This window comes from Acanthochromis polyacanthus, chromosome 1, assembly GCF_021347895.1.
Source record: "Acanthochromis polyacanthus isolate Apoly-LR-REF ecotype Palm Island chromosome 1, KAUST_Apoly_ChrSc, whole genome shotgun sequence".
In the NCBI taxonomy this organism is placed as follows: domain Eukaryota; kingdom Metazoa; phylum Chordata; class Actinopteri; family Pomacentridae; genus Acanthochromis; species Acanthochromis polyacanthus.
In genome coordinates this window covers 23047648-23066076 of record NC_067113.1, presented here as the reverse complement: position 1 = coordinate 23066076, position 18429 = coordinate 23047648, and the positions used below count along the sequence as shown (strand labels likewise).

Genomic DNA, 18429 nt, shown 5'->3' with positions numbered 1-18429 from the left:
TTTTGTCAAAGTTATATCAAAAAGGAGATATCTACTTTGGAAAATAAACTTGACTTAGATTTTTTTTTTAAAATCGCTTTTGCAAGCAATAAAAAATGTGTAATCAAAGAGACTGATGTTTCCATAAAACCCTTTAAGGTGTAATAAAAACAAAAAAGTGATCCAAGTATCATAACTAAGCGTAGTTTGTTTGACAGTGACTGATAACAGATGAAATTCATTTAATGTGTTAGTAATTGCCAACGTTGTCATGCTGCATGTAATATAAAGTTCACACAGATTAAACAGACCAAACAATCTTCCACTAATGATCATAATATGAATTACCGGTTTGTAATCAAGTAATAAATGTGGAATTAATGTTGGCTGACATTCTTATTCATGGATCAAGCTTGATTTTTTGCTATTTGCTTAATTGTTAACGTGAGCAAAATTGCAAGCATTAAAGACTTTCAAAGACTAACTTTGTTAAGGAGCAATATTTCCCTGCAGCTTTGTCAGTGTTTGTGTAACTTTGAAATCAATAATCTTTTCAAGAATGTTTCTCAGTAGGTAATTTGGCATATTTAAATTTCATCAACATCTAACGTTTAACATGTGAGACAAATACAGTTAAGGTCTAAAAGCTGACATGTTGACACAACAAAACCTAACGTGAACCGAGCTGTTGCTTTTGGTATAGGCTTTTAGAATACGTCTGCTTATTCTTGTTCACAGCTAATGTAAAATGTGATATATTGTTTCTGCTAAACACTAAGCTAATATTGTTATGAGACAGAATGAAGGTAAAACATTGACAATTCATGCATACCTTGACAAGAGAGTCATCCCCTCTGGTGAAAACACGATATTTTAAAATTCCCAGCAAAATTCTTCTGGTTCTTTCTGCTGTTGTGCTCCGTCAGTTTCAGACTCACTGAATCAAGAAAGAAAACTGATAATAAAGTGATGTGGCCAATATCTTTTACTCATTCACTGTATAGCCACCTCCTCCTCTTTTCATTTTGCCCCTCCTGTTTCTTTGTTTAGCAGAATGGTGAATCTCAGGTTGCAGTATTCAGAGATTGTGTTCACATGATTGATGTTTTTTTATGGTGTTTTCCCAGAGTTTGCGTTAAAATAAAGTTGACCCCTGATGTGGACATAAGTGACAACGTTCATTTTTGAATTCATGACATGACAGCTGAGAATCTGTTTCTAACATTTACAAAATGCCCAAAGAACAACAGGAAGGATTTCATGAAATGTCACCACACTAATGGCAGAACACTGGAGCTAAAGACTGAACGGAGCCCTCTACTGGCCCAGAGGGTAACAGATACTGAACTGAATACACGGAATCTAGCAGAGTAGTTTTCTAACCCGAGCTTCGTATTTGCAAGGCAGGAAAGGCAAGATCACAAAACTCAAAGTGCAACACAGCTGCCGACTAGTTCGGCACGGAGCAATTCAACAGGATACAGGTCTAACTATTGTTAACACACAGATACTGAGTGGCTCAGAGAGAAGCTGGGAACTTAACTGCCCTGGGTAGGAAACGATGGTGGGACGGGGTTAGGTTGGCGAGGTGGTATGTAGCAGATGGAGACCAGCCTGGATGGACAGGTTCTGCAGCACTGGAATCCTGTCTGTGGCTGTGATAGAACTGAGGAGAGCACGAGGTGGTTCTGGATGGTTCATACTTGAAGGATTGAGCAGACAGGACTCTGAAGTGAAAGAGCATAGGCACTGGTGAGCATGAGCACAAAGCAAGGAGCCAGAGCAAACAAGGCTGAAACTAACAGTGGAGGTTCACGATCCAGTCATGAGTAGTGGCAGCGTCTGGCTTTTATGGGGGAGGAGTGTCGATTGGATAATGCTCACACCTGTGTGCCCACCAGTCCTGCTGATTGCAACTGGCAACACCTGTCTGCCGACCGCACACCACCAAGGAGAGAGGGAGAGAAAGGAGGAGGATCTGCCCCTACTGGGCAGCTGAAGTTGACAATTTAGCAAAGCCACTTGAATATGCTTAAAAAAAAAGATTTATAGAGTTTGTTACAACATTTTTAATATGCAATAAGGCTGACATTAGTCGTACCAGGTGTTGATGTTACAAGTAGTATTTTTTTTTAAAATTTTGTTTAGTGATGTGCCTTTATTAGAATGTCACAATGAAGAAATGACTGGACAGAGTTTTTTCAGGAGTTGAATGAGACAAATTTCAACAGGTTGAAAATGATTAATTATTGATATTCATTTAAGTTTCATTTTGTCCATAATGAGACAATGGACTGTTTTTAACTGCAAGACCGTTATTAGTTTTAAGTATGTCGTTTTCAAAGCATATATTTTGTTAGCGTGACGTACACGGGACAAACTGACAGTATCAAATAATATACAAATTCAATTTTAGTCATTTATTTTTACAAGAGGTATTAAAAGAAATACAATTTTAATTTAACACATATACATGTAAGAACTGTGGTACAATTTAAGCAAAGTGCACCTACTGTATCTTTAAATGTGATTTTTTTTAAAGATATTTAACTCTTAAACCCAACCGGAACTGAACCATTTACACAACAGTCAGCTATTTCATTGCAAAACAAATAGAGACAGTTTGTCCAATAAACTGTTAGAAATACAAAGACAATGCAAATTTTTTTCAAACACTCACGAATAGTCCTCATCAATATTTAGTTTAGTTTTTTTTTTTTTTTTTACATAGGATTTGCAATTCTAAGTGAAAAACAAGGCCAACAAGTAATTCAACTGACTGAAGCAGTCTCACTTTCCGGTGGTCTTCTGCCAGGATGTTGGAACAGTTGCAGGATATCTGACAGCAACAAATCATAATGATCAGCTGTTATCTTGAAGCTTGCAGCACCCCCATGTGGTCAAGTAGGATGATGTGCATCACAATCTCCAAAGTGGAGAGGGTAGACCAATGCTTGATGGTGATGCAACACACACAGACTTGAGCCAATGTAAAAGCTGCTGTACATGATTACAGTCACCAAGCTGCAGACACCATCACCTGCATGCCTCTGCAGGGCTTGTTCAGTCCACACAGGCGAAGGTCAGAAATGGAGAGACTGATGAAGGATATTGCAATGTTGTTCTCATTCTTCACCGCTATCCAGGATACATACAGAGACAGATATTTGACTGAAAAATAAAGTAAAATAATGAATGGTTTAATGAGAAGTCAGATGTTTTGATGTCATGAAGATGGCTCATCTTTAGCATCAGGATATTCATTCATTATCTATACACCGCTTCATCCTCATTAAGGAGGGGCTGGAGTCTATTCCAGCTGACTTACAGTGAAGGCTGTCATGCAGAGAGAGAACATAAAAATTCCATGCAGAAACATCCCAGGCCCAAGCTGGAACATTAACCAGGGATCTTCTAGCTGCAAGGCAACAGTGGTAACCACCGATCAACTGTGCAGGCCGGTAAAAAATATAACACCCATTTTTTCAAGCAATTGTTGACACATAAGGACACCAATATTGCTGTGCAGTGGACTTATTACATTTGCCTAAACTGATTACATGCAGCTCAGGGTTTTGGTACTTTGCTGCTCAAAATAAGCACCATAGATTCCTTGAGAAAACCGAACTGGTACCTTTGTTTTTAGTGCTGTCATTGTAAAATTAACCTGAAATATCATTGCTCATAACTTGACACCACCAAATAATGGTCAGAAGTTTGGATGCTAAATGGTTGGCTTAATACATAAGTCCTGACTTGGTCAACAGTTCAAGCCAAGTGTGGTGTTCTGTCCTGCAGCAGATTTTGTGTGCGGCAGTGCCCCCTACTGATTTTTCCATGAGCAATGATGTTAAAATGGTAAATGGTCTGTATTTATATAGCGCTTTACTATACCGGCAAGGTCCCAAAGCGCTTTACATGATACGTCACATTCACTCTACCCACTGAGCCATGCCGCCCCTTAAAAAACAGTGGCTTGTCACATAGAATTTTAGTATTGGTCGGGTCATGAGCAGAACCAGGTGCTTTTCCTGCTGGTTTTATTTCAGACTATGACAACATTTTCATTTCACAAACAGTGTCTCCTCATCGCTGGGCTTCACCTGAAGAATGATTCAGCATTCAAGAGATTTTATTCACTACATGCTCATACAGTATGTGCAGTGAAATTTGAAGACATTCAAACATGCAGACAGACAGAGGAGAGGGTTAGATGTTTGGTGGAGAATGCAGACATTGATCCCACTACGTCTCACTTGCTGAGCAAGAGCAATAAAATATAGTTTTAAACTATAAATCTTTATGTTTTGGTCTTTCTTTCCCCTGACTTTTGTATTGTCTTTAAAAACATCAGTTCAGGATGAGAAAAATACACTGAAGTTGAGTACATATTTGTGAGTGTGTGTGTCTATATCTTCTCATCCATTATTTATACATCAGTGCCTGAAAAAGCATTTAGGTGTGGGGACAAACCCCAGCCAATAAGAGTTGCAGAAAAACGTACAGATGTCCTATAGTCTTTGGGTCACTGAACACAAATATTCTTGCTCCTCTTAGCTAAAGCACTTGTAATGTTTCACCAGGAGCAAACAATCTGAGAGGTGCATCGAATCCCACCAGAGTGAATAATATCTGACGGGCAGCACTCAAACATCATGCTTCTTATCAAATAAACGCAATTTTTGTTGCTTCTGCCTTTTAAGAAATGGTGGATATAATGCTAAATAAACCCTGTGAATACAGATTATCCAAAAACATAGTGCAGAAATAACTATCTCATACTTTGTCTATGTAAAACATTGCCATTTCCCCTGTATACAATCTTGAAAACACACAACCTAAATAAAAATCATTCAATCCCACAGATTAGCTTGTGGCATCCTCAGTTTTAACACTACTTGACAGGTTTGTACATGTGGGGACGAGGATGAATGTTGATTTTCTCTTATTACTCATCTGGCTGAAGATCTCCTTGACTCTTTGATTGTAGTTTTTTCCCACATAAACATAGAGAATGGGGCTGAGAACACTACTGAAGAAGGCCAAGAAGATGGAGATCTGTTGGAACAAACTCAGGTGAGCCTCACACCTTCCCACAATGTTATATCTGCTGAGCAGATCTAGTATCTTAAACACATGGAATGGCACCCAGCAGATCAGGAATGCCAGGAAGAATTCCACTGCAGTACCCCTCACCTTCTTTCCTGGAATGCTAAAGCTGCCCCTAAACCACCTAAGCCTGTTTGTCAGAGCTTGAATAATTTTGAGAGTGCAGAAGGACATAACGAAAATGGGAATGACAAACTTTAGAATGATACTGACGATTCTTACCACTTTGTCTGTTTGATTTGAATGAGAAAGAATGCATATGCTAACATTCATCTCAGGGTAATGTTTAACTTCTCTGTAGATGAGTACAGGGACATTCAACAGAAAGCATACACCCCACACCACTGCACATGCCAGTTTGGAATAAAATGGGCTCCGTTTTCCTCTGTAAGTCAGTGGGTACACCAGTGCCAAATATCGGTCAATGCTAACCAGAACCACAATGTAGATGCTGCGGTCGGCATTCATGCTGATGGAGAAGAGGAACAGTTAGTACATCGTTTCACTCAAGTTCCAGTCAAATCTTGTTAGCACATTCACAGCCCAGAAGGGTAAACTCAACATCAGAATGAGGTCGGCAGCCGCCAGGTTGATCACATAGATCTCTACCATGTTACAGGCCATCTTGTGGAGCCAGAATACCATCAACACAAACACATTCAGGATAATTCCCAACACACTGATGATAAGGAGCTACACTGGAAGCAAAGTGAAGGTCCAATCGATTGGATCGTAACGACACCAAGTGTCATCTGTGATGCTTCGGTTTTCTTCCACTGCTTCTTGGCTGAAGTTTGCAAAGATGCTGTTGATAGACAAAAGAAAGCAAATAAAAAAAGACATAATATAAACCATTATAAACCTAATGATGACAAGATGATGAGATACTGTGAAACACTGAGTATAGACGAGTACGAATTAAATGGTGTCCACTGTGAAATATTTAAAAACATCATATTACAGACAGCTATAACAATCATTCCATCCCATTGACTGTTTTGCAACACAAACTTTAAAATGAAAACAATAGTTTAATGAAGTTTGTTTTTGTGTTTTGGGTGTAGTGTGTTGAGTTATGTGTTTGTAATTAGAGTAAAAATTAAAAACCAAACATGAATTGTGAAAGTTCAATAAAATGGAGATATATACTTTTGGAGAAAAAAAAACTCGACATATTTTTGAATTGATTTTGCAAGCAATAAAAATATGTTATCATATAGACTTATGTTTCCACAAATCCTTTATGGTGTAATGAAAACAAATTAGTCAAGTAAAAGATGAGGAGATGTGAGAGGACAGTCCCGATTACAACATTTAGCCTGTCTGGATTGCAGTTCTACCCATTCTTTATTGCAAAACTGCTCGGATTGTGTCAGGTTACACAGGAATTAAGACTGAACGCTGCTTTTCAACTTCACATCCAGACATGAATTCACTCACTTTGAAAAAATTTTGTTAAAATCATGCTAAAATGTACATGTTGCTGAAAGACTTTTTTTTTTAAATCAAAAAACATTCTCAGACAAGGTCCAAAAAAGTCAGATTTGTGACTTAATAATATGAGTTTTCAAATGATTTAACATTATTCATTCACAGGATTAATATGTTTGATTGAGCTGATTGTGCAAACAAATACAACATACATCCAGGCTTGATTTTGGAAAGAGACACTGCCATAATTAAAGTGTGTGCCATTGTTGTATAAATATTTTTGTTAACATGTTATGATGTACAGAGTGGAATGATGACTGCAAGTGTACACAAAGTCAGTGGGTGGCCAATTTGTCACACTTGACTGTTCTGTGAGAAAGAACTGACAAGAAAAGACACAAGAAGATAAGCATTTTTCGTCTAGGTCCACAGTGCAAGGCACAAGTGTCATTAGGGACACAGTAAACACAACATGTACTTGTGTTTGTCCTGCAGCTTTTATCAGTTATCTCCATTTGTCTCCATTCTGTCCCCCAAGCACAGTATATGTTCCTCTAAGCGCTGTTGAACAATATAACAGCATTATTACATCAAACCTAATGAAAACAATGTTGAGAACATTTACATCCTTTCATTGTTACTAAAACTGAATATTCTGTTAACCTGACAAACGTATAAAGAACATGCTTTGGAGAGAATTTCAAACTGGGGATTGCAAGTACTGCACCCCAGGAGATTGGCAAAATTATTACAGAATAGATAGATTTATTTTTACTAATCAATTTTGACTAGAGGCGTTAAAACAAATGCTACTTTATTGAAACATACATGTTGCTCACTCATGTCATTCTGGTCACAAAGAGAACCTTAAAGTAAAAGTCCTCTCTCGATGAAAAAATAAATTCAGAAATTTAGCAAGGCTCAACAAATAAACACTGCCTATGGAAATAACACCCATATACATGCAGGCATGCGAGTGTTGTATTAAGATTTAAGAAAAGTACACCTATCTTTTAATGTTGTAAGGAACCAGACACCTCTTCAACCCAAACACAGATAAACCATTTAAAAGACTGCTACAGATAGCGGAATTAGTAGAATTAAAAGTAAATAATCAGTTTTATCTAAGATTTGCAATTATAAACAAAAAACAAAACAAAGAAAAAATAGTACTAATTCCACTGACCAAAGCAGTCCCATTTTCTGATGGTCTTCTGCTCCACTGAGCATCCTAGCTGCAGGAGCCAGGGAGCCTGCTGGCCAGGTTCTGGGGATAGTCAGGTGGGATGAGAATGCTTTGAGGACCCCTGAGCCTCAGTAGCTGCTCTTCCTCCTCTCACTCATTGGCGATTATCGCTCTTCTAAAAAACCTCCAGCCAGGTCCTCTTGCCTGTCTAGGATGGCCACCTGAAACCTCCAAAGCACAGTTAGACATGACTTTTTTCCTATTTGAACTCGCCCCTAATCTGAGACAATTTGAGCTACTTGTCCAATATTGGAGATTCTCAAACAATCACATGATGAGAAATAACGGTGAAAATTGATCATTTTTGATATTTTTAGATCGCCTGTCAAATATCAGTTAGTTGTGCCTGAAAAAACATGTATTTGTGATAATAGTTATCAGTGTGACCAAAAATTATTCGATCATTGCCATGGACAGGCCGAGGGCTCTACACTCTCTGATTTACATCTTTAAGGAAAAGCAATTACGCTCCCAGCTCAGATGTATTTGTTGAAATTAACTCTTAAGAAAAAGGCATGATTATATTTTCCATAAAATGTCCAATTCTTTTGTCATAACCACATAAAGTTGAGATTTGTTTGTGACTACAATGACGATTTTACAAATCTCAGTTTACCTGACATGATTCTTGATGGAGCGGAAATTGTTGATGAATAACTCAGAGTAATTATGAATAATGAACATTAACAGAGGCAGAAAAGTGGCTGTGTGTAGTTTCCCTTAATGTGATCTGAAGGACAGATGTTTTCTATCAGGACTCTCTGTGATACCAGAACACCACTGTGCTCCACATCATTGCTGGGTCACATTCTGTCCATGTCTGGAATGAAACTCTCCCCTTGTTCACTTACATGAATAAAATAATGCTTATACAATGTAATGGTGAGAGGCATAACAGTTACATAGTGTATTCTATAAATTCAGTACAACATTTAGGCAGAAAACCTAGAAGTCGTAGAAGTGTTCAGATTTTGCATTGAAGTGACAGTATCAATAACAAAGTGTAGAAATACTAATGCATTTAATTGTATTCTTAATAAAGATTTAAAGGATTTCAAAAAAACAAGTTAGTCTGCACCAACTATATATAGCAGTGGTCGGCAACTGGCGGCCCGTGGGCCAAAACTGGCCCGTCAGGAATAACATCTAGCCCGCCAGATGATTTTGAAAATTTGATTTGGCACGGAGCCAAGCCAGTCCGTCACCGCAACACGAAACTCACGTGGTCGGCTGCTGCTGCGATGGGAAATCCGGCTCGTTTTAGCGAGCCGGCTCTTTTGGCTCGGCTCAGTAAAGAGAGCTGGCTCTTTCGGCTCCCAAACGGCTCTTCGGGTTGTTTTGTTGCTTTAATTAATTTATTATCAACAACAATATAAAATTATGCACAAAATAAATTACTAATGTAAAAGATTGTGTTTTTTTATATATGTTTATTATATATATATATATATATATATATATATATATATATATATATATATATATATATATATATATATGCTTTTTTTATTCACTCCACAAAAATCCATCCATTCTCTATACACCGCTTTATCCTCACTAGGGTTGCGGGGGGTGCTGGAACCTATCCCAGCTGACTTGGGCTGGGGACACCCTGGACAGGTCGCCAGTCTGTCACAGGGCTACATATACAGACACACAATCACACTCACATTCACACCTATGGGCAATTTAGAGTAACCAATTAACCTCAGCATATTTTTGGGCTGTGGGAGGAAGCCGGAGTACCCGGAGAAAACCTACGTGTGCACAGGGAGAACATGCAAACTCCATGCAGAAAGATCCCAGGCCCACCCCGGGATTCAAACTGGGATCTTCTTGCTGCAAGGCGAAAGTGCTAACCACTACAGTACTGTGCAGCCGACTCCACAAAAATGTAAAACAAATAAATTATAAAATACAAAGAACAACTATTTACAACTCAATTTTCAACTATTTAAATATTCAGCTTTTTCCTTTTCAACAAATTTAAAGTGAAACAACACAAAACACAGCAAACCACTTTGTTTTCCACATCCCACTCTTTTGCCACTTTGAGCAGCTCTTCTGCTAAGTTCTCAGCAGTGTGTCTGTCGCTGAACTCAAAACAATCCAGAAGACGGGACACCATTTTAAATTTTTCAATAAAGTGACATGTAACTGACAAGAAGGATGTATTGGTTTGGGATGTCCAGCTGTCAGTTATTAGACAGACTGCTGTGGCTTTTTTAACCCTCTCTTGCAGTAATGTATGTTCTGTGTCATACAGACCTGGGATGATTTTTTGGGAAAGTATTTTCCTGCTTTGAATTGCATACATTGGATTTAGTGCATGAACAAACTTCCTGAATCCTTTATCATCCACAACTGAAAATGGCTGAAAATCAAGGGTAATCATTTTTGCCAGTTCTTCATCAATTGAGTTCTGTCTTGCTGTGGTCACAGACTTCTGCAAAAACTGTGTCATAGAGCTCTGGGTGGAGGTTTTGGTGGCATAGTACATGATGCTGTAGATACTGCAGCAGCAGCAGCAACAGTAGCAGTAGACACACTGGCACCTTCATTAATACCACATTCAACCCATTGCACTGATGGGTGGACAGTTCTCAGATGCCTGTGGATGTTGTTTGTGGAGCCGGCTCTGTAGGATATTCTTTTCTTGCAGACTCTACACTCTGCCTTTGTATTATCAACTTGATATCAAATTGAAATGGTTCCAGATTTTACTTGTTTTCCTGGTGTCACTCATTTTCTTTACCTTTCTATCGATGTCTGGTTTTGTTGCCCCTGGCTCTCTTTCTCTCTCTCCCTCCTGCTCTGTTCCTGATCTACCTGCTGCATCTGTGAGTGTAACTGCCGCCCCTCCCCCGTTCTGCTCAGCGCAAACACATATTGACCAATAACGTCTGGCTTGAAGAGAAAAAAAAGTGAGAGAGCGTGGGTGAGAGAGAGAGGGTGCGAGAGAGAGAGAAAAAAACAACACGGCTCCCGGCACGGCTCCCAATAAGGAGCCGGCTCCCGTCGGTCACTTGAAAGATCCGGCTCTAAGAGCCGTTTCGTTCGCGAACGACACATCAGCTGGGCATTTCTGCGTTTGGGCTACTGGTCGGACACGGTTGTACCAGCCAGATTTCACTGAGCAACAGTGTGTGCAAAACATGTGTGTGTCTCGGGAGTCATTTTTAATACATCTGTGATCAGAATTGAGACATGTGTCCCAAGCAGCAGCGATCAGCTGTAGAAGCTCCGCTGCTCGCGGTATCCCCCCCCGCTCGCGGAATCGGAGCGCACCCCCTCGCAGGTTGGCCCGCTGTTCGATTGTTTACAAACATTTTGTCCCGAAGCCACATTTACTTGCTGACCCCTGATATATAGGAACAGCCTGTATTTGCACGTCTTATCTTCTCATCTATCAGTATTAACATGTTATCCTGAAGAATTGATCGTACGGTTGTTTAATCAAGTTAGACCACAAGAATTTTTCTCCTAAAACAAACCAGGCACATGCAGCCCAAACACTGCCAAAAGTGCTCAAGTGAACTGGTCGTTGTTTACATTTGAACCAGACTCGGTCAAGGGGACTGGGAGGACTGGAATTCTTCTTGAATCCTCGTTAGTTCAATACTTAGAGCAGCTCACCAAATAAAGGCTTGTAGGAAGTGCTGGAGGCCAGATTCAGGATAAAAAATACAAAAACATCAATACGTTGTGCCTATTTAGGGTATTGCTGAAGGTTGATGCTAGAGGTACGGACCCGTACCCGTAGCATCTGTACTAGAGGTACGGACGTGTTAAGGTCACTGAAGAGCTGGCGCCGGTTAACTACTATTTGCTGCACATTACAGGCAGTTTATATGAATGACTTTGACGGTGAACATTGTATAATTTAACTAAAAATACACCGTCTCTTCTCACACTTTACGTAGACAAAGTAGTTTTTACGCTTTTAGACGCCGTGTATAAATTGTTTGAAGTCCAGCTCCTATTCATTAGTTTACCGCGTTCAGTGGTGGAAGCGGCTGACGAACTCCATTGCAAATGTTCCCATTTAATTTCGGACGCTAATTTACAAGATAAAATTAAGGATGTCGAATATGAAACAAACACTCGTGAATGGTGAGGAGCAGCTCTTTAATTCGGCATGAATTAAAAAAAAACACAAACTCGATTTACTGTGATATTGTGAGATTTGTTTGTGGTTATGTAACTTAGCCATTCAACAGAGTCCGCTAACATTAAAGTGACTGTGACAGGGTCTGTGTTGACAGACGCAGAAAATACGTCAGGGTTTTGTTTAGGTTGTTAATATGTAATAGTCTGTCGCTACTTTTGAAGGTAAAAAAAATACTTATAGTTTGCTGGCTGTTAGTTCCGCCATTCATTCCGCAGATTCACCTCGAATCACGGAAGCGCCTTCATCAGCGTCGCCGGCTCATTAATATTTATGTACGGCTCATTAATATTTATGTTAAGGGAAAGTGCCGTATCCGTAGGCCACAGGCTACGGGTACGGTCCGTATCTGTAGACACTACCATTGGGGAAATATTGCACAACTTTCATTAGTAAGTACAGCTATTTACTTATAGTTTGTAACAGCTAAGAGTTCAACAAATGCAGTTTAGTCTATTACAGGCATAAGATAGTGACTGAGCTTCGATCATATTGGACCTGACAACATGAAGTGAGTACCCTAAAGATTTAGCATCACACTCCTCTAACATTGTCACACTCATGATTGACAGCTTGTTAAAGCATCAAATGATTGCAGCAGAATTACACTGCACATGACTGCAAAAGCATGTAAAGTTCATGGGGGTATGTTTATTTGTATACCAGCAAAAGATTAAAATTGCTCCTTTGCATTTCTGCCATCCTACAGCAAGTGTTACAATACATTTGTTATGCAAACACAATAGATACACAGAAGTTATTTCAGCAACAGTGAAGTGTGTTCACCAAGTGAAGACAGAGTGGCATGACCAGGTGAGTCACTATTTATCCAGATCCTCTGACTTGAATAGTAAATAAACTGCACCAAGCAACAAATTACAAACTGTACAAGCATGCAGATGTCTGCACAATGTGGAGGCAGCCACTCTCCGCTGTTGGCAGGTTGAAAAATATTTGAAGTTTGCTCCATTCGCAATGTCACACACAAAAGTAAGAAATACTACATGGTTTTAAAACATGACAGGATGGTTTTTGAATAGCACAAGCATGAAACAATACAGTTTTGTCACAATAATGTGTCACAATACTGAGAAAGAGATTTAACTACATACACATGCATTCAGGAGTGAAACATCCAGACACTGACTTCTTGTGTCAAGAGTGTAACTGATGACATATAAAGACATAAAGTCTGTTTCCATTTGTTTGGTACAATATTTCCATTATCTTAGATTTTGCCATTACTTCTGTAATGCAAAACATGTGCGGTAATCATATTTAATTATGCAGCACTGTTGCTGTTGTGTTAAATTTGAAAGCATTATAGCTAATGTGGTTTAGTTGCAGATTTTGGTAAATACACCATAAGTGGTATAAAATGTCAACAGGATGTCTTGAGATAGAGACATATTCAGTAACTTCCTTTTAAAATGACCACACTTTTGATTTCTACACATCTGTTGATGGTGTAGACAGAAAGGAGCAACAAAATGTAGCTTGAAAATCTTGAAAACACACAACCTAAATAAAAAATAAAAATGTAATGTTACAGATTAGCTTGTGGCATCCTCAGTTTTAACACTTCTTGACAGGTTTGTACGTGTGGAGGCGAGACTGAATGTTGATTTTCTCCTATTACTCATCTGACTGAAGACCTCCTTAACTTTTTTACGGAAGTTTTTGCCTACACAAACATAGAGAATGGGGTTGAGAACACTATTGAAGAAGGGTAAGAAGATGGCGATCTGTTGGAACCAACTCAACCGAAACTCACACCCTCCCACAATGTTATTTCTACTGAGCAGATCTAGTATCTTAAACACATGGAATGGCACCCAGCAGATCAGGAATGCCAGGAGGACTGCGAGAATCAGAGTGGTGGCCTTCTGCTCCTTTCCCTCAGTGCTATAGCTGTCCCTTAACCTGTTTGTCAGAGCTTGAATAATTTTGAGAGTGCAGAAGGAAATAATAAGAATGGGTATGATAAAGTTTAGAATGACATTGAGGATGTTTATGGCTTTATCTGTCTGATCTGAATAAGAAAGAGCGCATCTGCTAACATTCTTCTCAGGGCGATGTACAACTTCCCTGTAGATGAGTACAGGGACATTCAACAGAAAGCATACACCCCACACCACTGCACATGCCAGTTTGGCACAAAATGGCGTCCGCATTCTTTCATGGGTCAGCGGGTGCACCAGTGCCAAGTATCGGTCAATGCTAACCAGAACCAGGGTGTAGATGCTGCAGTAGGCATTCATGCTGATGGAGAAGGGGACCAGTTTGCACGGAGGTTCCCCAAAGGGCCAGTTATATCTTTCTAATAGATACACAGCCCAGAAGGGTAACAGCGACACCAGAATGAGGTCGGCAGCAGCCAGGTTGCTCAAGTAGATCTCAGCCACGGTACAGGCCTTCTTGTGGAGCCAGAAAACCATCAACACAAACACATTCAAGATGATCCCCAGCACACTGATGATCAGGATGTACACTGGAATCACAGTGAAGAGCCAATCGTTTCCATCATAACGGCACACAGTGTTGTTTTGGTTTTCATGGCTGGAGTTTGCAGGAATGCTGTTGATGAGCAAAAGAAAGCAAACCAGACAAAATATTGTACTTAAAAGTATGTAAAGCTAACATCAAAAATGACGTTGCAATTTTGTCATAATAGCATAGAATGATTAGAAAAGAAGAATTCTGAGTCACTCTGGATACTATGAAATACTAATTTTAAGGAGTCTGCTGTGAAATAGTTAATACCAAGAAGCAAAATCAAACATCACGGAATGCCTTTTTCTTTTTGCAAGTCTCTTGAGAACAAAAAAATGAAGCAACCTTTACGCTCAATATGATTCAGTTTTACCATGAACTTGTCTCACAACTTTAAAAATTGTCATGAAACAGTTCAGCTCATTGATATGACTGTTTGTCATTTGACCAGAAATTTCCAAAGAATACTATGCGGACGATGACCAATAATACCAATGAAATGGCTGCCTTTTAAGATAACTCTCAGTACTTTATCGTTTTACATTAAAGAGTCCTGAACATGCGAACATGCCAATGGTGTTTGACTGCATGCCATTCCCCTGCTCTTTTTCTCCACATTGTCTCCCTGTCTTTACTGCTATTATCAACATAAAGGCAACATGCCAACAAAAAGAATAGCAAAGCATGTTATTGACTTCTGAAGACACTCAGGTTGTTATACATGTTTTGATTCCCTGCAAAAGCATATTTTAAAATAAAAAGCAAATCCACTAAAATAATATAGAAATGGTTTTAAATCTGTTTGGTATGCTGTTCGTGTTCTGTGTGATCTGTAGACAATAAAAGAGAACAATGATTGATAAAAGATAACATTCACAAGGATGCCCTGCTTGCATCAAGAGGTCCCAGGTCAAAGTTCCTGTTTTAATTAGTAATCTACTGTTGCATATGTTATACATTTACTTATGCATTGTTAAACATGACATTTAATGTCGTTTTTGACAGTTATTGTATCCATACTGTTTTCCATTTTGCCTGAAAACTTAGAAGTATCCACTTAACAAGTACTCACGCATTTAATATGTGCATGTTTACATTTATGCATCTGCAAAACACAGAAGGATTTCTAATTCTATCTGTGAAGAACCTGATTAGTTTTCAGATTTTATTGGTTATCGCGCCAGTGGAACATTTTAAAAGCAGCTGCTGGAAATACTGATCGTTGCTCTGGAACAATCCAAGAATTTTTTTTTTCACGTTTGGAGGCAAATTCTGCCCCATAACTTGTGCACCACAACTTTTTCCTTGTGTGTTTGCACTTAAATCTACTTAGAGTTCGCTGTTTGCTTCACATATATGTTCATATGTGAGCATATCCTCACCTAGGTTTGTAGCCACCTTAGGGCAGGAGTGCCAGCAGCAGTTCTGATTAGTAATCACCATGTTCTTACTGCATGTTCAAACTTTAGGACTGAAGCTTGGCAACAACAAATGCTAAACACGTTGAGACAAATACATTTACAGTTGAGATGTTCATGTGCTGGAAAAATAAAAGTGTTTTTCACAACTTCTTATCGGGCATTTGACTTTTTATGTTTGGGTTTGCTATTGCTTTTCATGTGGCATTTAAAAAAATCTGCATCTTGCCATTCACAAGCATTAAAACATTGTTAATGCTGAACAATGGTGAACACTGTTGCATTGCTGGTGTTATAACTACAGTGAGTATGAAGGTACAACATGCCCAACGTGAAAATGCACAAATCAGAGTAAGCCTCTGCTTACCTTGTTGGAGTCATCCTTCCTAGTGAAGACAGGAAATGTAAAACTTCACAGCTCCACTCTTCCAGTTCGCTCAGCTGCTGCGCTCCGTCTGTGTCTGCCCTGTTGATAAAGCGATGTCAGCCAAGGTATTTGACTCGCTCACTCTATTGCCCTCCCCTCCCTTCCTCCTTCTGTCCCGCCTGTTTCTTCCCTTTTCTGGGAGCATTGTGTGACTCTGCTTGGAGTGCTCTGTTTCAATTTGACATGTTTCCTATGGTATTTTCCCAGAAGTTGTTATAAAAAACTCTTTATACGTAACGTGGTAGTTTCTAAACAAAATTGTCTGCCTGTAAACATCTTTTAATAATGTCAGAGGATATCACCCACAATTCAGTATACATTTCCAGGGAAAATTGCACTCCACAGTCACATGGTCAAAATTTCTCTCGAGCTCTTAAGTTACTAAAGATACACTCAGCCAACACTGAAAAATATGTTTGTTGATGCTTATTGGTATACCTTGGAATTGACAGGAACAACCACTTTTTACTGCCCTCTCTTTGTTTTGTTCAATTAGCAGCCTTATCCTTTCAAACATCAGCATCAACAACATAAAATTAACCACCTAGGCTACCACAGCAAACAACGACGCAGCAACCAGTTGGGCTCCTTCCATTGCTCTAGTTTGTCTGCACTCATGGGACTAAAGTTACAACAAGTAATTATTTTGGTCTATTTGAAATAGTGTCATGGTTACAGCTGTCACAAAATGATTGTTCACCACATGGGCAAACGAGGGTCAATAGGATATAAAGAATAGCCAGACCTGTCTCTGTATGTCATTTCAGTGCTGTGCCAGCTCTTGAGAGTCAAATATAGTCCACTATCTCAAATCTAACAGTCTCACTCCCTTAATGTAAACTTTGCCTGTAGACCTGCCATTTACATTACACATTTATAAGGCTTTCTTCTCCCTTGCCACTATCTGTAACCTTTATCTTTTTAACAACATTTTCAGTGCAGAAAAACAACATCATCTATGTCCAAACAGCAACCTACATATACGCTGAAAATGACCGGTTATGCTGAAGATTTGGATACAATAATGAGGTTAGCCTGCTTGATTTTAATGTTAGGGCTAACTTCCTTGCATGCAAATTTCCACGGAAACAATTACCTCGATACAATTTTGGAGGGGCACCGTTGCTGCATTCCGGGCTTAAACACCACCCGGGACTGGTTTCAGGAAAAACATGTTAAACATTTTGCCAATAGGACAAAATGACACTAAGGTGCAGCCAGACTGGTTCCCAGTGTCATGACAACATCTGACTCTGTGAGACAAAACTATGATAACAGTGTAGCTTCAGTCACTTTGTCTAGTAACATAATACTAGTCAAACTTGTTCAGTCTTCAGTCTGCTCTGAACAGGTCTTATCACTGTGTTCCTGGCTGATATCCAGGATGTTTTCTGGCACCTGCTTATAGAGTGCAAGTACACAAGTGTCAACAAGACAATGGCGACTATAGTTCATTTTGTTGCCACTGGTATCACTATTAACACACATGTACATTGCAGGTGTTCGTTTTGTTTCTTGGAATCAGAAGCAACAAGAAATATTTAAAGAAGAGAGATAAAATAATTTCAGTAGGGAATGGCTGATTCAGGCAAATGTTTCGAGACACACCTAGAAGGTCATGAAGCGATAACTATAAATGTATTTCAATATGGTATATAAGAATATATGTAGAAAAACAACTATTTCTATATTAATGACTCTTGTTGCTAATAGGCCACCAGATAAGGAAATCATTTTTGACTTGTTCCATTTTCATATAAAAGCTGGACTTCTGACCAAAGTGATAGACATGTGGGAAGTAAAGCTGCTGTTCATACAGAAAAATAATCAATTTAAATAAAATGACATCTCACCAGATGGGATTTAAAAACTCCCTTCGGTGGAAATGATTATCTTCTTACCCTGTGAATATGTCACAACACCCTTGGAATGCACTAATTACAGTCTTCAGAACACAGAGTCAAATAGCTCGAGTTTCCAACATAGCAAACCTAAGAAACCAGTCCGGTCAAAAGCACAATATGCGAGTCAAACATGCCCAGCAGAATTACTCCCTTTAACTTTCCAGGCTTTTAAAGGGAAGTACAGCTCATTGTCAGGCTGTCCAGTCTGGAACCTTTTTTGGGCTCTGGAGAATCACTATTTGACTCACATTCAC

At 39.1% G+C, this 18429-nt stretch overlaps 1 protein-coding gene across 1 annotated transcript; it reads right to left on the bottom strand.

Annotated features, from left to right (window-relative positions):
• Positions 1 to 12564: 12564 nt before the first annotated feature.
• LOC110954449 (B2 bradykinin receptor-like) lies at positions 12565 to 16339 on the bottom strand. Its single transcript, XM_022198985.2, has 2 exons — positions 16212 to 16339; positions 12565 to 14510 (listed from the first exon to the last, which is right to left on the bottom strand). Exons 1-2 carry the CDS (start codon positions 16223 to 16225, stop codon positions 13487 to 13489), a joined length of 1038 nt encoding a protein of 345 aa, XP_022054677.1. The 5' UTR covers positions 16226 to 16339; the 3' UTR covers positions 12565 to 13486.
• Between the last annotated feature and the right edge of the window lie 2090 nt (positions 16340 to 18429).